Consider the following 27,879-nt stretch of genomic DNA (forward strand, 5'->3'; position numbering starts at 1 on the left):
CTGTCTCATGGAGCTCTGGCAATGCTGAGCGCGCTTAGCCGCTATTGGACAGTGGCCCATCTTTTTGCTTGACAGCTTTAGATCCCTGATGACTAGGTCAGTAGCAAGTCAAAGACTCAGAGAGCTCGTATACTGTGACTGAGGGGACATACAACGCACACAAACACACACATACGCACACGCGCTACGGGAATTGGACCTGCAGGATGGCGTAGATTTTACAAACCGATTATGGAACATCATTTTCAGAAGGAAAAGTGACTCCTATTAAGCTAAAGAACCAGAAAAAACATACCTGCTGCTGGCCTCCTACACCAAAGTCAGAATGAGTATTGCCGACCTTCCAAAACTCTATCAGGGCGGGATGTACTCTTGCCAACCTTCCTAACCACACTCAGGTTTAAGGTGCATCTCTCCTCTTATAAAGCACTCTTGAAATGGGTAAAATATACATTTTCCATCTTCTAATGGACTATAACATGGAAAAATGATATGTTCTGCATGAACCCACAATAACACAGACGAGTGATATGTACTGCATGAAACCACTACAAACGAGCATTGGTAAAGCCAAGAGATTTGGCTTTTGTGTAGCCATGGGATGGGCATTTGGCATGCACTGCCTGAATGGTGATACTTGACCATGATACGACAACGGCTGCAAAATGGTGTGAACACCTGGGAAAATACCAGTACTTGGCAAACGCCTATGATACCTAAACAAAATCCCAAACTGTTGTCTTTTCAGAATGCTTGTTTTTCATATGAATTCAGTGCAAGGAAGAGATGCAAGGACACACACACTACTTATAAATCAAGTGGCTGAAGGCACACTTGGTTAAGACATGTTCTATTACACCAGTAGCACAATTACAGCTGTAATTATTATTTGTATTTCTATTATTATTATTAGGGTATTTATTGAGCACAGACCGTGCTTTAGCAAGCAACAAAGCGCTTTACAAGTCTTAGGAGAAAGCACACACTGAGGAAAGAAGAGATTCAACGGATCGGGGAGTGAAGAATGTGGTTGGGGGAGGTTAGGCAGTTTGGCAGCAATGGATATGCAAGCAAACAGGGGAGGAAAGAGGAGGGAGCAGATCCCCCAGTCTCAGGATAGCTGGAGAGCTGAGCCAATAACTCTCAGAAGACTGCTGAGAAATAACACTGCAAGGCTCTCTTTTTACACAAAGTTTGGTGTTACGGTTCGATAGAGATTGCTCAAAGAGTTCTCATGAGGATATGTTTTGGTTGGGAAGATGCAGGTAGTGGGTCGGTATGGCAATAAGGATTATTTGCATGGGGTAGTCAATGGGTGAGTCAATAACCAAACAACACCCACAAGCTGTGTGCCTCTCCTGATATCCTATATCTCTCCTATATGTAATCCAGTGTAATAGTTTTGGCTCATAGGTGGCGCTTAGGCACCACCTAATAACTAAAACTAATAAGCGGTGCCTCCTACAACTCTGAAACAGAGGGAAGAATCCAAACATTGCATTAAGAACAATGATATTGAAATTAGCTATAGCCTTCCACCTTTGCAGCAAATATGAAAATGTAAAATGTGCCTACTTCAAACCTCCCAGGCATCTCACCCTGTGTTCTATTCTGAGAACAATCAAACATGTCCTGGCCTAAGAATAAATATATTGACAGCCCAATACCTCTGAATGACTTATAGGGATGTTGCAGAGTCTGTCAGTGGTTAACCAGAGCCTGATGTGAGACTGGCAGAGTCCATCCCAACCCTGCTGACCTCTCAGTGGCACAGACCCTTTTAGTAATACCCTAATGTGTCCAGCGGTGGGGGAGACAGCTTGCACCCTCACTGGGCTGCACAGTGCAGAAAACTTCCCATGGCCATGCTAATCCCTATGGCAATTCCCACCCAGTTCCTGCCTACCCCCACCCAAAGCACCTCCTCATTGGAACTCTTTGAGCTAACTTCAATCAAGCCTTACCATCAAACTTTGCACTCAAAGTGTCTGCAAGTGGTTTCTCAAACAAGTCTTCTGAGAGTTAATGAATAATTGAAGCTGTAAACACGCTACTGCTGTAATAAAAATGTCTTGACCAGGTCTGCCTTCAGCCACCTGATTTTAAAGCACCATGTGTCTTTCACTGAAGTCCTGTTAAAAACAAGCAATGGCAAAGCAACAGTTTTGGCTTGTGCATAAGTATTAGGACTTTGCCAGGCACTGCTATTAGATGCTCAGGTACTCTAACCATTTTGCACCTGCTACCACCAACGGCCAATTAATACCAATACAGCAGTGCCTTTCTCATGCCTACACAAAAGCCCAAACTGTTAGCGTTGTCAATGCTTCTTTTGCTTTTCCCTTGATTTACAGGACCACACATCAAGGGTGAAGCAAATATACTACTTGGCTAAACTGAACCATATTGAATATAGGCCGGTCTAGTCACTAATAATATTTATGGTGCATATTCGGCCTGGACATACTTTCTTTTACTGGCTCGGAGTCTTTATATGGTAAAAATGGCATATATTGGTGCAGCCTGAATGGACATACATGGGAGCAACCAGCAAATATATATTTTTTATATTAGCATATGTTATGTGCAAAATTGGCATGACATGTATTCGAAAATGTTCCTGTGCATGGTTGGTGACTTGCAACTGTTGGGTTTTTGTCATGTGCTTCCGTACAAAACCAATCGCAAACTGTATGGATTTCTACCCAATTTTGCAAAGAAAGTGCCGTAAAATGCATAATTTTATCAATGTTTCAAACATTTTCTTTGGAGTGAGACACCCCTCAAACTCCTTGTTTGGTTTGGTCTCCCTCACTGTGCTTTGTCGATCTCGCATCATTGATGCAAACATTTCTGAAGTCTCTTCAATTCAGAAATTCAACAGCTGCCACTTTATATCATCTGTCTGTCACTGTTTATGATGTGCGTTTTAATGTGCACACAGGGACAGGATGCTCCTTAATGCTGGTATGATGCACCACACGCCGTCATACCATCCTATATATCTTTATGCATGTGATTCAAAAGATAGTCTTTCATAAACCTTTCTTCAGTACAGCAATCTAACTTTTCTGTAGTTGATTTGCAGTTGTAATAATTACCCATATTTAGGTTCCTCCACATAAACTCAAGGGGAGATTTCTCGCGTCTCCCGTTTGCGGTGGTGCTGCCTCTGGCCCAGTGCAAAAAATGGTAAGGGGGCCTCACCCAATAATTTGCCTCGGGCCTCAGCACACCTTGTGATAGCCCTGGCCGGGCAGTTGCTTGAAACTTCACTTGCATGCAAAGATGAAAGTTCTGCTCGTGGTGTGCCATGGCCCAAGCCACACACCTGCGCATATGACTCCAGGCACTGCCCGGGTGAGAAACAAACTGCACATGCCCCTGCGCAGTGTACTGCTGCGGAGCCTCCGGAGTCCAGTCACAGTGCTGCTGACTACTGTCATCGAAGCAAGCAGGCTGACTGAGGCAGCGATGCCACGTGCTGAGTCTGAGGGTGGACAGAGATGGTTACATACTATTTGCTTTTGCAGCAGCGACCAGCAAAATTCAAGTGGTTAAAGTCTCACTTGCTAGGATGTCTGCCAGCGCCTGATCAATCCGATCGTGCGTTTGAGAATCAATTACTCTGACTGTCTGAGACCACAAGTTTGCTGCTAACCTTAAGGTAGTGTGTCGGTGTGTCAGTGTGTGTGTGGGGCCCACCAACTAAGCAACAAACATTTTATGCCATCATCACACCTGGAATGAAATGGTTCCGTTATTTTCAGAACTTGCCTGTTTCACCTGAGTGGGGTTCCGTCGCGTGTCAGGAAAATTGTTGTCGCGTCTTAAATTAATTACCTCCTTAATTTATTTATAGGATTATTGATAGCTGGCCGCTGGCATGGTTTGATGTTCGACAGCCTAGATATAATGAAGATATATTTTTAAGTGGCACAGGGTGAGTATGCATGCTGGTTGCAACTGGGACCATGAATGCCTTGAATAGGCATCCAAACACACATTCACCCATCACCAACCGGCACATCTTTACACTCATCCTCCCATCATCTAACAGTGCATCGTTAGATTTGAAGCCGATGTGCCTCGCCTCGTGCATGCTTGGAAGGGTGCAGTGGGATGCCAGATGGTGTTGTGTAAGAATCAAGTCTATGCTGATATTTTATTTTGTTCAGCAAGCCAGCCCTTTCTATGTGGGGTCTCTTGCAGCATTTATCATTGTGGAGTGTTCAAATCCATGTTCCTTCCAACATGCTCAGCTGCATTTAAAAACAAATGCTGACAAAGCCAACGCGAAGGACACAACGGTACTATTGAGGGTGTACTGGTCATACATGACCAGGCTGGAGGCAGAGACTTTGATTTGCAGCAATAGTTGGCAGTGTAAGATGATAGATACAAAGTGTGTCTGGACATAAAACGTTAATGCTGTGAGATTGCATAGGTCTTCTTGAGAGCTCTATGTTAAGAACCCCAGAAATTGATTGTATATATTTATGCAATGTGCCAGGTGTTTTGAGGTAGTTCCTTTTATTGGCCGATAATGTTTTAGGTGAGAGGGGGTAGGGACGGGTCCCAGGTACGGACTCGTAGTGTGTGAATTGACTGCAGGAGGTGGGGTGCTCATAGATGTTGGCCAGAATGTTTCCCAGGTGAGCTTGAACTGTTGTCAGGAATAGACGGGCCGTGGAGACACGAGCATGGAGGTTGCCATGGGTGTCTTTCAGGAACGGGCAGGTAGTATGCGAAAAGAGACAGGAGGGAAGGGCCCTCAGGCATGGGATGGCAAGTATTGTGCAAGGAGGACAAAAGGTGCACTATGGCTACTCAGGAATGGGTAGGTGGGGAGCAAGGTGCTCTGGGTGGACTGGAACTATGCCATTAATTTGAAGCTAGGCTGCGTAGGTTGTAGGCTGAACAGTTAGTACTGGCGGTTCTAGGCTGGTCAATATGGGTAGAGGGAGTCCTGTAGCAGAGAGTCTGATGTGGGCAGGGGTATGCCTGTACCAGGGATGCGGGTGTGGGCAGAGGTCAGTGGTTGTTCATTGGATAGGTGGACAAGTGTTTAATTTGGATCCACCTTTAAAAATATAGTAACTGCTTTTTATTTCTTCCACATTTGCCTATGTGTCTGCTGGCCTTCTGTTTCACAGTTTTCTTCTATCCTGCCTCTTGTTCTCACACCCCTCTGCTTATGGTTGGGGTGATGGGTCGGGTCGGCTGCCTGAAAGGAGAACAGTCCTACTCGTACCGTAACCCACCCTGGCCTCATGCCACAACAGGGACCGGGTCACGGTGACCCGGTCACCCTGCAGATACCCTGAAACGCAATAGGGAAACTGCAGCATAGTGCGGGCATTAGGGGAGGTGTGGTATTCTGATGATTACTGAAAACCTTAGCACTGGTCACAAGCTTAAGAGGTGCTCTGTGTGTCTTTTCAAAACCTGTGAAACTGCCAAGGCAAAGAGGCCAGCCGGTAAAATCGAGCAGCCTACTGGTTTACACCCCTTACATTCTTTGGTGTGCTCGTGTACCACCTGTCAAAAGGCTGCCACCAGCCCCTAACTGATGTGCATGCATAAAAGGCTTCGAAGGCTCAGAACTGCCCATGTCTCTTGTTTTAACCATTAATGGTCAACAATGGGAATCGCCAATGGTAGACATTTGGGAGAGAATTAGAGGTTACCCACCTTTGTAATCAAGGCACATTGGTGGAAGGGAACTTCTAGCTGGAGGGATGTTGAAAAGAATACATTTTAGGACTAGAAACTCTTTTTAAGTATCTTAAATGGAGAAAGTGAACAGAGGCACGTGTGTTCTGCAACCTAGCAGAATTGCCACCCTTAATCCGAAGCTTACGCGCTACACAGGATAATGTTTCACTGTAGCATGTAAGCTTTCCCAGGCGATGCCACACTTTCTCGACAGTAGTGAGGAATTGCTCCGTGGAATAATCCCTGACAGTGGCACTAAACCATTCCTTGCCTGAATGGAAGATTCTAGGAGTGCCCTCGCAATGCTACCCACATCCAGCCCAGACTGAGCCAATCGTTAGAACGCTGGCATGCCTCTGCTTTTGGGGTTCAGCATATGCTGGGTTTGACACCTCTGCTGAAAGAATATGTGTTTGCTTGAAAGCAATAGTTCATTAATTACACGCTCCTATTTCTTGTAGACATGAAGCAGCTTTGGGTGCTCTCACAGTAGTCTCTTTCACAAGCACAGTTTTCACCGGAGTGCCTTGATGTGGGGAAGTCGCCTCTGGGGGCTACATAAGTAGGTTCTCATGCTGTGTAACATTCACTCTCTGTGGATTACCCTGCATTCCTGTTGAGACTCACCCTTTGTCTTCCTATATTACCTCTCACAGTTTTGGGTGTTCATGCAGACTGGACTAAACATATCTGCACCCCTGCCTCAACAAATGTGCTCTGGCTCTCTCTGCCAGAATCTCTGCCACCATTAGAATTTGCTTGCAAATATTAAAGCAGATAGTGGGCTGACCATACATTTTTAGGCGGTTGTTACTCTGCTATGAGACACAAAGGTATAGTATAGTGTATGTTTCTTGACCTTGGTTCGAGCTTCAGTTTTGTTCCTGTATGTGGTCATGGCTCTCCTCGGTCGGTGACTGCATATACTTTATCCCATGTGCAAGTCACATGGGCTCCGATTAAAAACACACTGCTGTTGCAAACGTGATTAACCTTTGGCACGCGAAACACCTGTGTTTCTGCTGTGGGTATTATCATGTTAAAACTCTCATTGGTCTGTCTTTTGTATTGCTTGCATCCGAAATTGCAGATGAGCTAGCTCGCCAATATTCACATTACACATTAAACTCAAATCATGTTTGTGTGTGCAATATACACAAAGATATATATCTGGTTGATATACAAACAATAGCAACAGAATTTATCATGTGTGCAGAGCGCGCAAAAAAATGAGGTTTTTTCAACAAATGTGCGTGATCACTCACTACAAATAAATTGACAGATAATTTTACTCTGTGGTTTGTGTCTGTAGCAAAGTCCCCAAGCTGCCCCTTCTCCCCCAGATTTTATGTGTCTCCTACGCCCCTGTATTATAAGCTGCTGACAAATCGGTTGCTGAATTGTTTTGAGCAAGATTGTGCAGATAGGGACTAAAGAATGGAACCAAGGCCTCAGGGGTCAGCTCACGTAAATTCCGACAGAGGACTTTCTCCCTTGACTGTTTAACTTTCTTGCAGGGAGTCGTCAGAGGTGTTTCAAATTTTATGAAGTCATGGTCTGACCAGGGACTTGGTTTGACTTCAATCTAATCCGGTGCAATAGCATGCACTTCTATCCAATCTAAGATTCTACCACCTGAATGGGTAGGTTGCCCAATATATTGTGTAAAGTCCAGATTTTCCAGAGCTTTCATGGTTACTTTGGCCAAGGAGTCTGATGGGTCAGGTCATTAAAAACCCAGGTTAAAGTCTCCCACCAGCAGCACTTTCAATTAAGGTTTGAGAGAGGAGTAAATGAATTCAATTAGGTTAGTTCCAAAGTCTGATAGAGGGTAAGGTGGACGATACAAAGTGTAGAAATTAAGTGTGGTGTTAGCGTTCAGTTCATCTTTTACCAATAAGGTTTCACAATTCGGCATTTCCATGAGATTCACCTGTCTGATGGCTAAATTGTTCCGAAAAATGTTTGTAGGCAATTGAAATGGTAATGGAAGTCTAGTACTTGCATGTCAGCGGAGTGACTGGCAGGGTAGAGAGGGTCCAGGAGATGGCTCATTCTCACACCAGTCCTTAAGTGGGTGCTTTCAGACTTAAAGTAGAGAGTTAACTGCTTGGAACATTGAAGTTGCAAAAGAATAATCTCATAGAATACCTAAAGATGTCTGATGCTCCCACACAAATAAGTGTGCCCCTACCCCACAGTCTTTGAAGTTAGCGCCTCCCCCGACATTTGAAGAGTTAGCCCCCCGTCCCAAAATGTAGGTTTCATTGCGCTGCTGCTAACTGGGCAAACATCTTGTATTTCTTGTTGCCTTATGCAGACGGGATGACGCCCCACAGTTTGGCGAAAACCTTCGACTCACTTCAATGTTCCGTTTCCATAATAGTGTAGACAAGTTACAATTATTTTAAGAAGTGCAGTGTGGAGCCTTCCCTAGTGGTTTAAGAAGTGTTTGCTGAAGCCTTTCCATCCCAGTAGTCACTGTTGTTATTTCCCACTCACACGTGAGCATAGATAGCCACAATTGAATCTGTGCAAACCACCTATGCTGGAGCTTGATTCAAGGAATAAATGCTTGTTTGCCCCTTTCTAGAAGTATATTGTGTTACTGAAGAAGCCCGTGTGTGATTCTGGTAAGGGCATAGGGGCATGTTCGGTGCTTTACAAATCCCCAAAGACAGATACATTCCTAAGTATGTGGCTTACTGTTGATGTAATTCTAGGGGCCAGAATTGCGAAGACTTGTGTAAAGATGGCTTGTTCATGGCCTGTTCATGCACATGAATGACAAAGCAGCGCAAATACGCAATCCTCCGTATTCACTCATCTAGAAAAGAGGGAAGAGATGCTGGTCCGACCTTCCCCAATTCCAGCACATGCATGGCTCTCATAGCCAAGGGAAAGCACTGATCACACACACACATGTCCAACTTTCGTGACATGTGCAAGTTAAATCGTCCATCACAAAGATGTTATCCCTGACCAGTGTGCATTTTACAGACACGTTGTGCCCCATGTTCAGGCACCACACCAGGACTGATGGGCAGTGTTCATATTTGGAGGAGCAGTGCATGCAGTGCGAGAGTGATAGCGGCGGGGCGATTTCCCCTTGACTCCATAAGGCAGCGTCCCTATGGATGTCTATGGTGATGCTATTTTGAGAGAAGATGCATGAGGTCAAACAGATGCCCTAAATTTGTGACCCCTGATGGCAAGAAGCAGGAGCATAATGGCCGCCGCCATACTGATCTTGCACTGTTCTGCACCTTTGTCCAACAAACCAGAGAGTCACACCTTTTTGAGTGGTGGCGCAGCAGCGGGCAAGTGATGACGGATGTAGGTTCACGTGGATGGAATGTTTAAGGCCTGCGAGGGCAGCAAGCCTTTTTTCATTTCGGCTCCCCTCAATGTTAGCATTAGCATGTTGGACACTTCTTACCATCCAGGAGATAGTGTGAACTCCAATATTGTTTTTAGGTTGGCTTTCTAGATGTTGTGAATTAGGTGGCTCAAATGTAATGCTTAATGAATGAATGGACGACTGATGGAATGAATGGATGATTAGTGAAACAAATGAATAAATAAACAAATAAATGAATGCATCAATACAAATGCTGGAAAACATGAATGAATGAGTGAATGCGTAAATGTAAGAATATTTGAACTACTTTAATTTCCCGGCTCTGCATACTAACCATCCACTTAGCCAAATGTGTTAAGAACGGAATATCGCCCAACTTCACCTTCCACCTTAAAACTCCACCAATCTTGGAAAACCACGCAGCTGAATATTGCCAAAGCCGACGTTGGACTATTATACAACTCCCTTTAGCAAACATATGCAAGCTTATCCTTAATAGCACTTTTCTACTGTTTGCAAAGAACAGAGTGAAGAAGGACTTCTTCATTTAATTAAGTCAAATAAGCTCTGAGCAAACATTGATGTAAAGCGACCATGACCCTTATGCAGATGAGAATCTCTTCTTTTCTATGCAAACATATTTCTAACCCGACCGTCAAAGTTTCTAGGAGGAAGAGCCTTTCTATATATCCCCTTCACAAGTCGTGCTATGTTCCATGTTTCAAACGGAAGGGTTCTGTCTGGCTCTTAGGAGCAGCGATTGGCAACAACTGCGCGCTACTTTTTGATTGGAGAGCACCAGCATGTCGCACGCAGGTCATTCACCCTGTGGGACAATGAGTGCAGGAACGTCACGTTTCCCGTTTCACATGCTATCTACGCCACTCCTCTTCAGGTTCAGTTCGGGATCAACATCGTCTCAGCCCACGTGTAGCAGTGTAGCTCAAACAAAATTATATATGTAAACCCCAACCCGTTTCAGCGTGGGAGGTTTATTCATATTGAATGAGGGCGGACTCATATGTGAATGCTTTCAGTCCTCTCTTTATGTCTGTAGGTATGGCTTTCCTCTCGGGACCCGCAGGACTTGGTACGGCCCACCGTGGGGGGGACTAAAGTGTGCGTGAGGTGATTCTGAGTAAAATCCTGTCAGCGGTCCCCTGCCCTGGCGACAGGTGGACAGAACCATAAAGAAGATATAGTGGCGGCAAGCCACCTAGGGGGAGAGAACGTCACCCTGAAGAGCGCATAGGGCATCCCTGCCCTCCGTGCGGACGAAGTTCCCCAGAGCATTCCTGGATGGCTTGCACTCTCCCCTCCTCAGGGTAGATGAAGAGCCCGACGTGGGAGTGAGACAGCTCAGCTTGGGCAGACAGCTCCCGTGAGAGTGTGCCCCATTTGGTAGCGAACAGACGGTACCATACGCGAGTCTGCCTTTCCCCATTTTTCTGGTATAGGAGGTAGGAGTGGAGAACAAGCCTCCGAAGCTGGCAACATAGTGCAGCCCGTGAGAAGTATATAAGTATTTTGCCTGGCCTTCACAATCTGTCGGCCCATGTTGTATTTCCTGCCACTGCGTTACTTAAGAGAACCGTGGAGCAAGAAAAGAAAGGGAATATTCAGATTAAATGGTTATTGCATATACTATTAAGTGGCCTGTTAGAGAAGGGGAGGGCTTCAGAGAGAGAGTAAGGGGTAAGGTAGAAAAACCTCCCATATAGGGGTCCTTTGTAGGAGTTTCTCTTAAGTTTAATACAGTACCATGGGAGATGAAGTAGTCTGTCAGTTTCTGTCAGTACTCTGAGCTTGTGTCAAGGCCCTCTGCCGGACATTGCATATTAGTTCTTCTTTCCCCGTCCCTTGGGGTTTTTTTTGCAGGGAGGTGGCCTATCGCGAAGGGCTCTGCATGGTGCCAAGGGATGGACTGGAGAGTGCACACCTTATGAGAGGGCATAACTGTTAGTGGGATGTCACTGGGAAGAGCCCAAACTGTGAAAGAGTGTTTATTTACCTAAGGTGTTAAACCACGTTTGCCCATTTATCCCATGAAGTGAATGAGTGTTTACTTATCTAATGTGTCAACGCACGCTCGTCAATGTAGCCCATTCAGTGAAAGATGGAGTGATTATCTAAATTGTCAACCCACGTGTGCCAATGTACTTCCAGAAGTGAAAGAGTGTTTACTTATTTTCCATGCCAACCCATGTTCTCCAGTGTATCCCATGGAGTGAAAGAGTGTTTATTTACCATAGGTGTTAACCCACGTGAGTCAATCTACCTCATGAAGAGAAAAACAGGGTTTACTTATCTAATGTCGACCCAGGTGCACCTTAGTGACTCATGAAGTGAAAGAGGGTTAAATTGTCTAATGTGTAAAACCACAGAGAGGTGTGGGGTTACCATAAGTGACATATACGTTGCTCGCCAAACAGACTGCCATTGAATGTAAAGTGTTCGTTTTCTAACTCGTGTATAATTCTTACTAGCCTACGTTTTAATTGGGTGCAAAGCAGTTGGTTACATACCATGTGTGCTACAGAATGCACTGGGGTGCTCCCAACTAAAGGGAACCAGTTAGGTGTTTATTCAAATGATACTGTAGTTAAGTCAATAGTGATCTCACTGTAACCAGTTTTGAAGTGGGATCCCATTTTGAAGGGTACTGCTATCCTCCAGTGTCATACTGGGGATGTGAGAAGTATAACTATTGGAGACAAATGTAAGAATGTAAGACTATAAGACTTCCCTGCATTTGTACTACAGGAGGTGGTAACTGCAATATAACTTGGGGAACCCTGAGTTGCTCTTATTGTTCTGTGAACTGATTATATAAAGGAGGAGTGTACTCCATTCAATTCTTATCAGGCTGTGACTGTTTATTTGACCTGGTGCAAACATAGGGCAGCTGACCAGTGGGCCGGACTGCTGAGAAGGCAAGTATAGACCATCCACCCTGGGTTCACATACGCACATGTGTGCGGTAAGGTGTAGTATCCCTCGCTCAGGCCTCCTACAGGTAGCCACGCTTGCCATCCCCCCTTTTCCCTTGGGAGAACCACCTTACATATATATCTGTATTTTATCATTAAAAATTGAGACTCCGAGCATACAAATCCACAGAACCCTCTGATCCTTTCCAAGGTACTGTGCAGCTAAAGCCAGGCTACTTCCATACGTTATCGTGCTGCTGCGCTAGTTGTACAAGAAGCTGTCCTCTCGTCTTGAGAATTGCAATATGAATGATTTGCATAGCATTTATTTTCGCCTGTGCAGTGCCTGTCTCTGCCTCTCCATGCTATGTCAAGGCAACCCTGCAAAGTAAGACAGATGAACGCGCTTCATATGATTGGCTAGTCCAAGCTCCGCGCAAAGCCGTGATGAGGACTGGCTGCCACGTCTTCTAATTATGAAAACAGTTCCTGCCCGAGTCTTCTCCAGCTGAGCAGATTAGCCCAGATCTCATGCACAGACAGCGCTGACCTTCTCTCCAGCAAACACTTGTCAAAATGCCAAACGTAATTACCTGGCTGTTTAGGAAGCAGTAATGGGGTATGTGTCCCTACCTGGCCTGATCACTGACCCTAAACCTATAGGAAGCTTTTGCATCACACCCCGTCTGGGCAATCCCAGTCACCCATTTCTTTTTATAGTTTCTGCTTAAGCATGCAATAGTGCTTCGAAAATAACACTAAGGCCCTGATTCATGGAATTATTTGCGTGTAAAACAGGGATTTACGGGCCATTCTGCCTGCAAATCCCCATTCGTCAAACGGGGATTTGTGGGCAGAATGCCACCCAAATCCCTGTTTTACACACAAATAATTCCATGAATCAGGGCCTTAGTCTATGGGGGCACAGTCGTCAGGACTAACGTCTAATGCCCAGGGTATAATACCCTGCCTTATGCACATTTTCCATCACTCTAAATAATGCAATGGATGATGGCAAACCATTGCACTTGCACAGTATATTAAGGGCCTGATTCATAGAGTGTTTTCCAATGGAATTGTGCCATTATAAAAGGCTTCTGTGAATCAGGCTCTACATGTCAACACATGTTGGGCAACACGTTAGTATGTGCATATTAGCGAATCGTGGGACACCTTGCTGGCCTTTCTTTTGTATCATAATCCACCCAGCCATATCGGATTAATTTTCTGTATATCAAATCATCAGGCTTGCTCTGTTAATCTACATTGACAAGGATTCAGCATGTTCTCAAACAAGGTTTTTTAGACAAATGGAAATAAATGTTTTGCATACATTTTTCTTGCCATAAGAAAATACCGCGTGCACCTCTACGTTGCAATGGTTGCAGTATGCTTTTGCAGGTGACAATTATAGATATTTCTTGGAAATAACTGGTGACACACATGCTAGTGAAATAAGTAAGGATTTTCTAGTCCATTGACAAACAGGGAAAACAGTGACCAAAAAGTGGTTCTCTGCCTCCATCTCCTGCTCCGTCTTCAAATGACCACGCATGCAAATGGAAAAGGGGCTTTCCCTTTCCATGCCGGCCAATTTAGGGCCTGATTCGTGCAATTTACTGCACAGTGCAAAGTGACTTTGCACTGTGCATAGTGTCCTTGCACTGCCAACAAACCCCCTGATTCATAGAGAGGTGCAAAGTGTATTTTTGCAGTGCAAAGTGACTTTGCACTGCAAAAATACACTTTGTACCACTCTGTGAATCAGGGATCAGGATGTTAGTTAGCAATGCAAAGTGACTTTGCGCTAGTGCAAAAGGACTTTGCACCAGGATAAAAAAAATCCATGAATCAGGCCCATACTGTTTAGTTTTTAGGGCGTGGGTTGAGGGAAAGAAGTTGTAACATACTCTGTGCAAAAAACATGTTTTATCCAAAAAACAATTGAACCCCGGTTGTTACCTTGGAATGCTAATTGCAATTGTGGGCGTTCCAGGTTCTAATAGCCTGTTGCCCTCGCTAAAGGACCCGGGCTGCTTAATATTACCCTACAGTATAGAATTCCACAGAAGGCCTTATTGCCAACATCTTTTAATTTGATATTGCCCAATGGAGCATGTGGTAATGCACAAATGTAGGCAAGTGCCAAAAATTACACATTTCAAAAAGGCTGATTTGTTGTATTGTTGCATAAAAAGAACCAAAGAAAGAAACTCCATTTTGTCCTGGATGTGAACTTAGTTAATTGCCATAAACCATGATCCCAAAAATACAAATCGTTCATTACCCTAGTGGGGCTTAAGCAATACTACCACCTGGGGCATCTGTGATGGCCAGTAAGGTGTCATGGATTCTAGGCTGTAACTACTTATATACGCCCACATCCCAATCAAACTGCCGTCCATTAAAGCGCTATTATTTACTGTGCTCCCTCTGCCCTTGACTCACCCTGCTACTTGTTGTTCCTCAACTCCTCACTTTATGTTTTTCCCTTACCCAATGTTTTTCCGCCAAGCCTCTTGCTCCCTTGATCCAGCCATAATGGAACTTATTTTATGGTGGCCATCTTTGATCAGGCTCTTTTGTTCAGCATGAAAAGACTTTCATGCGCAAGCATCTCTTCATCCACGTTACACTTTTGCGTAAGCCATTAACACCCCAGTGAGTTTGTGGGGTTGATAATGGCTACGAACAACGCACACCGTCAGGTCACATGAACAGGTTCCCCTCACTGGAGGAGTTTATTGGCAAATAAACCATGTCATAGCTGCATCAAACTAAAAGTCCTGTGAACTACACAGAACATGTACTGGGAGAAGTGCCCGCTTTACATGTCTATCTGAGTCAAACATTCTAGACCCACTAGAGCCTTGAGATCCTCTACTTTCCTGAAATGGTGATGTTTTATTTCAGAAAATAGCCCGCACAAACAGATCCCAGGTGCAACAGGGACAATGCCTCTGGATGAACTTCACAACAGAGCCAGCACAGTAGCAAAACACCACATGAGTCAAAGGGTATTTTCTTTAAGAAATCTAGACCATGTTCAAGATACCCGGATATTCAAGTGGCACAGTTCACTCACCAGAGCTGGCACTTCCAAGCACCCAGGATAGCCACCTGTTGCACGTGGCCTACCTGTTCCTTGGCTTGTCTGCCACTGGCATCTTTTTTCCTTGTGTACTACATAATTATGGCCTTTACCTGTATTGTGACTTTAACATATGTTTGCCCACCCAATGTAGGTGCTCTTATACATGATAATCAATTAATAAATACATGTGTACCTCATCATAGCTTACCATCCTGTGATATGCAATGCCATGCCAGGAAATAGAGTGCCGTACCGCGCAACATCCTGTGGTGATATGCATTCCCATGCCATGCTAAGCCATAAAATGCAATACCATCTCAGACCTGCCACACCCCGTCATACCACACATCACCAATCCATACTATACAAGAATGTACAGAATTAAGGCTCCCAGTTTTATGGTATTTGCATTTTTTGTACATTTCTTTCTGTATTTATCCTTACATTTCTTCGCCCATCTGTTTATCTGTATTAATCCACATTTATTGTAGTTCTTTGACAAAATAAATCACACTTATTATTTTTTCTACATCATTCAAATAACATGTTTTATGTTCCTGCACAGCAATCTACACGGCCTCTATACTCGCACATTTGTAAAGGAATATTTGCGTCATTTTACCTGTACACTTATAAAAAACATGTCTGACATGGTGTGAGTCCTGAAAGTACCCTATCAAAGCATAGATGATATACTACGTTGGCCGAAAACCAATCGCATCATATGCCCTACATCGTCAATAAAGAATCGTCAGCATAACCATAGAGCGCCCATTTTGTGTAAGATCCACCATTTTCTCTCTTTGCCTTTCTGTTTAAACGCTTTGCAAAATTGTATTTTATTACATTATGCTCATGCACGCAGCAAGGCCACAAGTTATATGTTGAGAGACCGTCCCAGACAGAAATGCCAAACAGTACAGGAATACATTGTTTTCCTCCCTCACAAGTCCTTGAAGGCGAGCAGAGAGGCATTTAATCACCAAGCCAGGTGCCAGCCGGTCTCGCTGAAGATGTAGAAACAGGCCGTTAAAGCATGAATTATACTTTCTTAAAGGCCCCCCTTTTAGGGCCCTCTTTAGATCAGGCTGACCCCTAGTTCAAGAATAGAAACCAGAAGATAGAATGCTTCGGAATGTGGCTCTCCTACGAACACAGCTTCTTCGCTAAACAAGTGCTTTGTGTTCCTCATAACAAAGAACTATGTCTGCTTACTGCAAATTTGCAACTGTTGCTAAATGAAGCAAAATAGATTAAGAAAGAAATGTGTCATAATGTGTCATATTTGTCATAATTGTCAATTATCGAACCCTAGCTCAAGAAGATACATTATGGGCAGTTTTGATGTGTCACAAAGAGATTGTATGATTATCTTTTTGTATATATGATACTGTTGTAGAATGTTGTAGAACGTTCGCTCTCTTGCATCTCACGAGGTCTGGGTGATCACACGTTGCGAGACGTTAGACCCAGTCGGCCGATTGAGAATATTTGCTTTGCAATAAACCCTAGTACTTGGAAATCGATCCTCTTGTCTGTCTTATCACTGGGTGTATGGTGATTGTGCCTTGTTTCCATATGCGAGGGTCTTCAGGGCCTAGCAATGGTGCTGGCCCTTAAAAAGCGGTAGAGCCTCCGGCCACTACTCAACATCAAGTCAAAGTTGGTCATTACTTGAACTTTCTACTATCTCCTTGAGCCCCTAGTCTAGTACATTGAAGCATCTACAGCCTAATTCACAAAGCGTTTTTCAATGGGATGATTCATCAACACTCAAAAACAACACCAGTTCCAAACTTTGACATTTTGACAACATTCTGCTTTCCGCCACTGGGTTCACGCTGGCTCAGGATGACAGCAACACCATTTATCCCGATCTTGCTCTGCTGTCTTTCATAAGTTTAATGTGACTATTTCAGGCATAGAGTCAATTGCTCTATACAAAGAGTTTGCCTTTATAAGGGGCAGCCGAGTATGTGTCATGAATGTCACTGGTTCATATCCCAGCACGGCCACATTAATCTTTCATCCTTCCAGAGAAGATACATGACATTGAACGGGATAACACGATAACAAGAAAGTATGGTAGCAAACGCTACATGAAAACAAGATTGTGTTATTATTACAAATCCAGGACACACTTTAGCCACAGAAGTTTGAATAGCCACATGTGCACACATCTAAGAATTGGAGGCCAAAGTCCTCAGCAACAGTGACCTCACCGAAGACTTTAAGCACCCTCAAAATACCAGATGGCAGGCAAACGCCATCACAATCTGGTGAGATTTGCTTTACAGGGTTGCAATTTCTTTTTTACTGGAATAATGTGGGCTCGGTCCAATCACCCCTGAGCAGTTGTATTTAAATCTGATAAACTTTTGACCAGTATTGGGCCCTAACATGGTTTGAAAATGGGCTGTTGGGAAAGGCCATAATCCCAATGCACTTCAGAATTCCCTACATGTTACTTATGTACCCAAAATGCAGACATTCACCATGGCAGAATCTCACAATTCATGTCAAATGATGTTTAAATGCCAGCCAGTGCTAATGTGCAAATTCACCTTCCTAACCTTTGATTTCACATCCACAACTAACATTTAAAAGAAGGGTTAATCTCTTTACAGCCATCCTGTGATTATTGGGGGTTTCCAGGGCGGGGGAGGAGGTTGTACAAATAATTGAGCAGTTATGCAGATGCCAAGAATCTCATGGTGTCCAACAACATTTCTCAGAGCTGCCCCTGGGTCCCTGCTGACTGCTATGAGTCAATCAATTGTATGCGTTTGGGTTTCCTTTTAGCTGCTCCCAATTGTCACACACTGGGAAGGATGCAATGCATTGCACTCTAATGCATACAAATAAATGTGCTAAAATGTGTAGAAATTCTGAAGTTGATGCATCATCACATGTTGAGAAACAGACTGACGTAATGACTAATGGCAGAACAGGGAAGTGGTGAAAATAGAACGCAAGTTGGGAAAACCAAAAGAATGGTATTTAATTTGAATACACCTATAGCCATTATATCAGCCAGCAAGCTAGTATAGTGAGCTACGCCCTCTCACCAGACTTTGGATTTCAGCCTGCATATCACAAGTTGGACTCAGTTAGGGCAGCCTATGCCCTTCATCCTTATGAGGGTGATATGTTGAGTGCAGGGGTGCACTTCGACTAAGATTATGGAGTGGGGGGCTCACCCTTCAAATGTTGGGTGAGGCACTACCATCAGAGATGATGGGGGGGCGACAAACATACTTGTGTGGGGGCATGTAACTTCTTTACACATTCTAATGTGACTATTCTAGTGCAGGTTCAATGTTACAAGCAGTTAACTCTCTCCTTCACGCCTGGAACCGTACACTTAAGAACTGCTATGCGAATGAGAGGTCGCCTGGCTCTACCCTTACAATCACTCCTCGGTTAGGCAAATACTAACCCTCATCACTATTTCAATTGCCTTAAATGTAAACATAAGAATGCAGTTGCTAACAATGAAACATTTTACATTAGTAATTGCCAGGTCTTTGTTATCTGTGCAGCCGAATGCTCCATTTATTGTCTGTGTCCTGTCATGTCTCTGTAGGTCAGCCAGGTCAAGTCAATTTAGCCCAACATTTCGAGCAGGGATGGGGGCTAATGCCTGATCTGGTTTAGTGTCATAAATGCAGTAATACCACAAGGTATTATGACAGCTTTTAGAAACAGGAGCATCCCTACATTAATTAGTTAATCAATCTACATTTATATAGAAACACTGGATCCTGGATTGTCTTCTTAGTAGAATGAACCAGCTTTTTACCATTACTTGGAAGGATGATTCAAATATTTGCTGCTAACTTTGGTGTCTTTCTGTGGGATTAATTACTTATAATTGCTTTTATGGAGCTAAGGGCAGGGCTAGCAGGGCCTGGCTCTAAGTAGCATCCTTTCCCTAGGCAGTCACTGCTGTGGTGACAAGACTTCTCGTTGCACCTACAAGTCTTTCAACTATTAGCGGTATCACCATAGGGTGAAATCAATTATAGTTGGTTTATTAGTTTACCCAGTTATAATACTACATTATATGGCCTGTGGTAGCGGCCATGTAGATATGGTTAAATTGCTAAACCCATAGGAAGAGCACTTATTGGGTGTCTTATAACTTTGCTCCCCCTGGATGAATCCTCACCAAACTTTGCAAAGTATATGGCCCACTCTGATTCTTTTTGCGAAGTTGGTGAGGTTTGGTCAAGGGGGAGCAAAGTTATAGGGGGGTCCCAAAATGTATTTTTTTCCCATAGACATAGTGTGAAAAAATGTCTGTCACACCCTACAGCCCAAACCGCTGGACGATTTTCACCAAATTTGCGGCAGGAGCGGTGGTTTGGTCCCGAAAGCGTGCTTTTGTTAATTTGGTGTAAATCCATCCAGTAGTTTTTTTTTTTTAAACGACCAAAACGTAAGGCGAAAAAAACAGTGATATCTACGTCCACTCCGCGGACTCACTTCCCTGTTTGGTCCATGGACTGGTCTCTGATTGGCTGTTTGGTCCACAGACTGGCCTCTGATTGGCCAGAAAAATGTGCGGACTTTTGCCTGGTCCGCGGACATCGGAACACAGCCGCTAATTGGGTGGTGAGAAACGTGAAATGCCTTGTTTTTCCTGAACGCACGCCATCTTAGATTTGCAGACTTTTGTGGGGTCCGCAGACAGGGTGGTGAAAACATTTTTTAAAAAGCAGCATTGCACTTGTCAAACTCAACAAACAATCTCTGTGGATGTGGGGAGGGGATGAGGATTGGATTGGATATGGCCATAAGAAGCCAAAAAATGTGTTGTTTCACCCCGAAAGTCCGCGAACACTCCAGATGTCCTGGGGCAGACCTGTGGTGTTCGCAGACATTTCAGATGTCCTATTTCTGCATTACAGGGTTGGGGAAAAGCAGTTTTTAATTGGCTTATAGCCTTTGCGCCACTCAATGAAACTGCATGTAATTTTGCAATTTTCTTAACTAAACCTGAATGGTCTTGCAAAGTTTTGTGGGATTCTGTGAAGAGGCGGCAAAATTAGAGGTGGGGTCCCAAAATATTGTAAAGGCATATCATTTGACTAATCTGCACAACATTTGGCAAAACTATTTTGGATTTAGATATAAATGGTCTTCTAAAGTTTGGTGGGATTTTCTCAAGAGGGGGCGAAATTAGAGGGGGGTCTCAACATTTTAGATGGCTTATAACTTTGTTGCTATTTGACAAATATGGACAAAAGTTTTGAGAAAGATTATAGACCCAACCTTCAATGTTTGTGTAAAGACTGAATGGATTTTGTCGAGTGGGGGCTAAATTATATGACTATTGTATGTACATACATTTTGACACTTTAAAAAAAAAAACATGGGCGGATTTTGAGCAAACTCGTGAGGAGCATTGGCAAGGATATTAAAGCATGCTTTTGAAAACGTGCCCGTGTTTTATTTTTTGACAAGTGTAATAATGTAGGTACAAAAAATAGTCATATACCTTTGGTGACTGAGGTATAGCCTGTGGCCGTGGGCAGTAGCCAGATTGTCTGGGTCATGGCATAAGGTCATGACACGGAGAATCTGGCTACTGGTCATGACCGCTAGGGACAAAAAATTGTGTTAAAGTGGCTATTTCTACCTGGGACCGACTATGTGGTAAAGTTATTCAAAGGTAGGATAGGTTTGAAAGGGAAGAAAAGTGCTTGAGGTAATATGTTCATAGGGTTTTGCAGGCTGCCATGGCAAGGGAAGGGGGGCTGTGTACGGAGCCCTGCCTTCTCTTTCCTTTCTTACAGCGGGATGCCAAAGACGTCCCGCTATAGGAAGAACAATCTATTTTTTAGCACCCTGGGTTCCCGCTTTGGGAACCAGGGGTGCTAATGGCCTTTATCCCCATTTCAGGGGCTGCAATGGACGATAATGGTCCATAGCCCTCCTTATTTATTTATGTACTTATAACGCACCAATGCCTGCAGACATCAGGCTGTGTGGTTACAGTATTTGTTGAGGAAGATGAGGTGGAGGAAGACAGCTTACTACTTGCTGAGAAAGGAACAACCTTTCTGAGAGCATTGCAGTCATTGGATTTGGTGTGGCGGCACATGGAGGTGGTCCCATAGGAGTACTGTCCAGGTAGTCTGCGACTGAGCACAAAATTGCACTCAGTGCATTTCACTTTGGTAGCTTTAGCCTTTGGTACACTCCGAACAGTAGCAAAGAACTGGCATATCCATGATTCGATCTTGGTGCTAGAAGTAGGCACCTCCTCTACCTCATCTTCTTTGTCCTCTTCATTTTCTTTGAAAGTACTGTGCTTTTTTTGTTGTGAAGGTCCTCCAGCAGGTGGTGGTGACGGCTCTTGGGGAGGAGGGATGGCAATAACTGATGCCATTTTTAAGATAAATAGCAGTTTTCATAAAATTCTTCCAAGTATGTACTGTGTACTAGATTGGTAACGGATAATGAGTACAAAAAAGTGTAGGAGGTGTGCAAGGGAAATTTTGAAGTTGAAAGTTCCTAGATCAGTAGGAAATGCAGTTCCGAACTGTCTTCGAAGCACGGATACAATCACAAAGTGCAGATGCCTTTGCAAACACATCACCATGCTGCGCACAAGCGTATGGTCACGTGGCACTTTTCAGAAGGTCTGCGATGTAGTCGGACGTTCCCGGATGTCTACGGATGCAAAATCATTACAAAAAAGTTGCAAAAAGTGTATAGGCATGTTAAAAATCATGCTACAAGGTGGCAAATGGCAGAGTTTTAAGATGAAACTTTGTAAATTGGACAAAAATATTGCTTATTGGCTGAGTATGATATTAGTAAGTTGTAGGAAAATAGCATGCACTGGTAAAAACCCATGAAATTCACTGAAAAAAACTTTGTTAAAGAGACGTTATGGTTAAGTTGCACTACTAAAAACCTATGAAATTCAATGAAAAAACATAGTTAAGAGGACCTTATGGTTAAGTTGCACTAATAAAACCTATGAAATTCAATGGAAAAACATTGTTATAGGGACGTTATGGTTACAGGTAAAACCGAAAAAACCTCAGAAATTCACCAGTTATGGTAAGCTAAGCAACCATAACCCTCGCTACCACCGTGCACCGCTAAGACTAACAGCTAGGACATTAAAGACGACATCACAAATGTCCATACTGGTGAATTTCTGAGGTTTTTCGGTTTTACCTTATCTTCAAAATTGTGAGAGTCAGGTGTGACTATCACAAAATACAAAGATGTGCGCTACAAGCCCACCACAGACTGACCAGTATAGGCATTATCTAAACTCCAGCAACAAAGCATAAACTAAGGCACTGCTGGGTTTGCAATCTATTAATCCAGGATCAAACTTCATTAGCAAATATGTTATGAGAGCAGTTTGTTTACATGATATGGGCAGCAGTGGAGAAATGACAAAACATGTGTGGTGAGCAAATATGCAAAATGCCCAGGTACTTACATAGCTATTAACCCTTTTGTTGCAGGCGTTTTTGAGGAGAACAGCAATTCATGTTCTACATAAAGGGTATGCATGCCACATCCTTAGAACTGGCAACCTAGCGTCCAAGAACTGATACCCAAGTTCTGAGCACTTCAGCTGTAAATATAAGCAGTTAGCCAACGTCTAGGTACTGCACATTCCAGAAGACACTGGGACCTGCACATCCTCGGCGGCGCAAATGTTGCTTGTGTGTTACTTGTGAGACTTTTTCCTGAAAGTGGTTCACTTGACATCACCTTTAGGTAAACATTCCACTTTTCACAACCCATGTTAAGGGTCGCTTGCAGGGATGTGTGCCTGGCGATGTGCAGGCGCTCATCGCTTCTGGCACTTCTGACACTCTCTGTGCATCACCCTGCAGGTGCAATGGATTGCTGGTAGCAACTTCAGCGTGCAACTTATGCCATTGCCACACGCAAATGGTTTTCTTTGTGACTGAGGCCGTAAGCCTCCAGACGACGTATTCTCCAACACCCAAGAACATATAGAAAGATTTCATGATGCAATCATTGCACAACCTGGGAAAATGCGCACGTGCTAAGAAGCTCATTACCAAAACCAAGTACTTCAGAAGGCAGCAAGAAAAGATACCAAATAAGCGTAAGTCTCTATACTAGTGGGCAGTTCGAGAAAGGAACTTCTCTACCCTCTACTCCCTTATCGTACCTGCTGAGATTCTGCAAGTGAAGTAAAGGCAATAACACGATGTGGTTGGAGCAGGTCTCCACAAACTCACCAGCACTCGCACTCATAATTGGAAGAGGAGAAATGTAATTCTAGTCCGTCGTTTATGTTGTTTTCTTTAGCCATCCAGCAATAACAACAGATTCAGTTGGAACAAGCAAAACAGCAAATCACAAGCTGTGGTGTATTCACAGTCCAAACATTAAAGCATAATATATTAAGCAGTGTGTGTAAGGCAAGAGGAGTCTGGCCTCAGTTTATTGACAAAGATAATCGAATGAACAAAAATAAAGCTAATGTACGGCCTTTGTTTCAAAGCAGGTGTGGGGACATAAGTGTCTTCCACTCTTTAAACTAAGAAGGCTGGCAGTATACGTCTATATTACTAAGTACTGATTAGTGTACGATAGGTTACTTAAACTTCACAATAGGTTACTTAAACTTCACGATAGGTTACTTAAACTTCACTGCGTGGTGCAAACTTAGTTGTGTTTACTAACTGTGCACCCGTGCTTTAATGTTGCCAAGCCGCAGAGGCGAACACGGCATATTTAGGGGTTACAAACGTCTTTTAAATGTGTAGTCTGATGCCGGCACACATGCATTGAGAGCAAAAGGATAACACATGTAAATGCACATTGCATGTAGCGCATGTCACTCAATTTACCACCTTCTTCTGCAATACCCCCTTCCCCACACTTTAGCACACTGGAGCAAATGAGTACAGAAACACAGCCACCCTAATCAGACTGTGTAGACTGTGTGTAACCCGTCCAAGTTCCTATAGCAAGCCAGCACGCTTCTCTGCCCCCCATCATGCCAGTACCTCCGTGAGCAATGAAGGCTGAGGCAGTATAAAGTGGCTGTAAGATTTCACACTGCCATCTCCCCCGCGCCGCGTCCCCTGCTTCGTCACTGTCTTCTTCACTCAGTGTCAGTCTCCCTGGGAGCCCGGCTTATTCCTGGCAATTGCCTCCAATTAGGTGGCGCGGGAGAGGCAAGGGCGGAGGAGGCGCAGGGAGGGAGAGGAGCAAGCTTACCTGCGGCATTGGCAACATCTGTCGTCGTGATGTTGTGGGCATTGGCGTGCACCTGGAAGGTCACCGCGGATCCCATCACGCTGCAAGACAATCAGAGGAGAGCACGAATGAGCGGGAAAACTGCACAGCGCGCGCACTTCCAATGTCACCGCCTTCAGGGGGACCGTGGCCCAACTTCACGCATATGCCATCTCACACAGTCACATTAAAGAGTTCAAAAGAATTCTGAAGAAAACAATACATTATTTTTTTTAAAAAAAACTTAAATGCAACTGTTGAGTATGTCTGTCTTACCAACTAAACGTAAGGCGAACTCGTGCTTTACACAATGCTTTTCATATAAAGGCAATTGACACAACCGAGAAATAGGACTTTCCACATGTAGCTCCCAAAAGATATTGGATTTGCACCTGGGGTAGAGGCACCGGCTGATCAGGAGGTCTGCAATGTGGGTGCAATCTGTCAGGGACCACCTGCATTCTCTCCTGGTTGCTGGTGCCACTCCCCTGTGTCTGGCCATTTTTAGCAACTGCCCCCGGAGCCTGCCCTCCTCGTTCGGACCCATGTTACCCACATATAAGCTTCCCCACCTCCTCCATGAAACTCTACAACCCCCCCTCCCCTCGCCTCACGAGACGAAGTCCACACTTATCTGCTCCTCTCTGTGCAGCAATCGCTCCCTCCTTGTCAAGGCTGCCCGCCTCCCACCCATGGACATCGAAAAGGAGCAAAATCTCTTCACTATTTCCATATCAGCTATCTTGTTTTGTGTTTTTTAGGGAAATTGGGCACACACAATACAGGTGGATCTAATTACTCTAAAATAAATTAAAGGTACCTGCACCCTGAAGCCGTGGTGTGCTAACAGTGATCACCCCATTGTGCGGGGGTGGAATGGGCCGGTAACAGCCCTAAGCCCTTGTTCTCGACCTGGCCGGACGTTACCAGTCCAGTCCATTTATGAACGCAGTGTCCCTCTAGTAACACTAGGGTGCAGTATTATGCGTCAAAGTAAGGAGATATCATATTTAGCATCAGGGTCATGTGCAGCTTTATCCACATCACTTACCTAAGCACGGAGAACACAATGGCCCTCTTTACGATACTGGTGATAGCTGTTCCGGTATCATTATTTTTACAGCGCCCGCGAATGGGCAAATACTGGGTCATTACGGCCTTGCCGGACCCGGTAATTGCCCATTTTCGGGCGCCGGAAAATATTCTTCCCCATTCCCATTCGAGCACCATAGGGCTCAATGGGAATGGGGAAGCCGGATGCACCGGCACCATTCAGAATGGTGCCGGTGCATCCGACATGCTCTGCTCGCGGGGGCCGGTACGGCCGCCAGGTCAGACCTGGCAGGCGAAAAGGCACCCGTGAGCCGAACTCGTAGTTTGCCGGTCCGGTAGTAATGGTGCCGGTAGCTTACCAGCGCCGTTAATACCGGACCGGCAAACTTATAATCAGGCCCAATTTCCCATGTGGAAGTAACATTGTGTTCTTCCATGGGAGTCAGAAAATAAAATGGACGCTCCCCAGAAGATGTGCATTCACGGAAAGTTCAAACGATCAAAGTGTGCTATATCCCAAATCGCCAATCCCTATAACCACGCACTACGGACATACGTTACGGAAGCCGGAGAGGGACTTCACCAGAGTGGCGGGGTAGGGGGGCCATAGCGGCCGCTTCCCATGGAAAATGGCACCACGAATTCCGTTTATTTGCTCGCCCCTCTGGAGTAGGATTTCCTTTTTGTAAACACCTTTCTGCCCAGAGAGGAGCAGGGAGTCTTGCATTCGCCAAGGAAACACTGCAGTGCAGAGATTGCCTTTTATCTTGCACCCACAGTACTTTCACTTCTAGAATGGCCTTCTTCCTCGCTGATCCTGTCTGCATGCTCGCATTTCATTCTAATTTGAATGCATTGGGTTTCTTGTCGGAGCACCCTACGTCTCACCATAAGTTATTTTCAATATAAAATTGCACACGCCCACCACCTCCCAGAGAGCTAGAAGTGTTTATCTAAGTACCTCTTTGGCACATGCCTTTAGAAATTAACTTCATTCTGCAGCACAGTGCCAACTTGCTTCATGCTGTGGTGCAAAGTATGGTCCATGCAGAGAAGAACTTAGGAATGCTAATAAACAAACTTGATACCGTTTACACGAGTGATGCCATCATTCTATGGGCTTTTCTATGGAAACATGCACCCACAGTGCCTTTACACATGGCAGGGGTCTGCACACATTGACATGGCAGATGCATTGGATTACAACTCATTGCAGCCCTGGACAGCATACCAACAGTGAAGGGTCATTGTAGTCCTAGTGTCAGGAATTGACATTTGGCAAGGATGTGAAACGCCTTGCTTTTTAATGTTTATTAAATAATAGCATGATGTGGGCATTCCATATCAGAAAGCGTGGTCTGCTAAATAGACCCCTATTCACAGAATTCCATGCCAAAACACAGCACACTCTCTGACCTGCTCCATCAGCGCCTTGATCTGCAGCTCCTACTCTCCAGTGGCATGCAGCTGGTTTAGAGGTCACAGGTATCCCGTTTGACAGCAAATTCACTGCAGTGCAGAGGTTGCATTTAAATCGGAACCTTTATTGCAAAACCATGATAATTAAGGTAAACTATGACCTGGTGGCAGGATAAACTGAAAAAAAGTATCTTCTGATTTATAACAAAGGCATGTCAAAACTGTGACCAGTGCCAGCTGTGGAAGCGTTGTGTGTATTCCTGTCCGACTGCTGGCCGTGCTGAGACAGCAGGGCAATGGGCAGGAATATGGGGCCTCTCTTTTGATTCTTTGTGCAGTCGGGTAACACCTCTCTCCACCAAGCCAGTCCCAGCAGGTGCTTCATTGGGAAACAGGCTTTAAATAGCACACTCTAAAAAAAGGGCCAGCCTCAAACCAGGGTGTTTGCATACCAAAAAGGCATTTGAATTGTAGGCTTAGAGAAGGCTTAGAGAGAGGGCAGGTTAAGTCATTCAAGAAGAGCAGAACATAAGGAATGAAGCATTCCTCCTTCTTGCTTTTCTGTGGCCATCTTCTTCCTCCCTCTCTGCTACACCTCTTGTACAAGCAAAGCCCTTTGTGTATATAGCCAGAAGACAATATTCACGTTTTACCTTGACAGGGGTGTGACCACTTAAAACAGGCTTGATTTTGTCCAATCGTGGGTGGCTTTTTGGCTTCATAAGGAAGGAGTTTCCTGCTACTTCCAGGATACATTTTAGACCTTCAAGAATAATACAATTGCAACTATTTTGGGAGACCAGTCCTTTCGAGAGTCCTCTGCCAGTGAGGTCAAAATAAAGTGCTCAAAGGAAGAGGCAAGTGCTGCTCCCTCATGGTCCCATGGGAACATTGGGGGGGGGGACTGCTGTTGTGGACCAGACGTGCCACTCTCTGCCAGGGTATCTGGTACCTAGGCTCCTCACTGAAGGACTCCTGTAGGTGCAAGCTAGCCTCCCCTGTTTAAAAGTGACAATGACATATCTTGTCCCTGGGACTCTGCTTTGGGA

General features: G+C 44.5%; 1 protein-coding gene across 2 annotated transcripts in view; it reads right to left on the reverse strand.

Moving 5' to 3' along the window:
* PTPRN2 (protein tyrosine phosphatase receptor type N2) overlaps positions 1–27,879 on the reverse strand; it is a 3,479,756-nt gene that overhangs the window by 1,540,974 nt on the left and 1,910,903 nt on the right. For both annotated transcript variants that reach the window (XM_069647979.1, XM_069647978.1), the window contains exon 11: positions 24,341–24,420. In XM_069647979.1, coding sequence (XP_069504080.1) covers positions 24,341–24,420 — 80 coding nt within the window. The remainder of the gene's footprint in view (positions 1–24,340; positions 24,421–27,879) is intronic.

This window comes from Ambystoma mexicanum, chromosome 2q (assembly GCF_040938575.1).
Source record: "Ambystoma mexicanum isolate Mex_15411 chromosome 2q, UKY_AmexF1_1, whole genome shotgun sequence".
Taxonomy (NCBI): Eukaryota; Metazoa; Chordata; class Amphibia; order Caudata; family Ambystomatidae; genus Ambystoma; species Ambystoma mexicanum.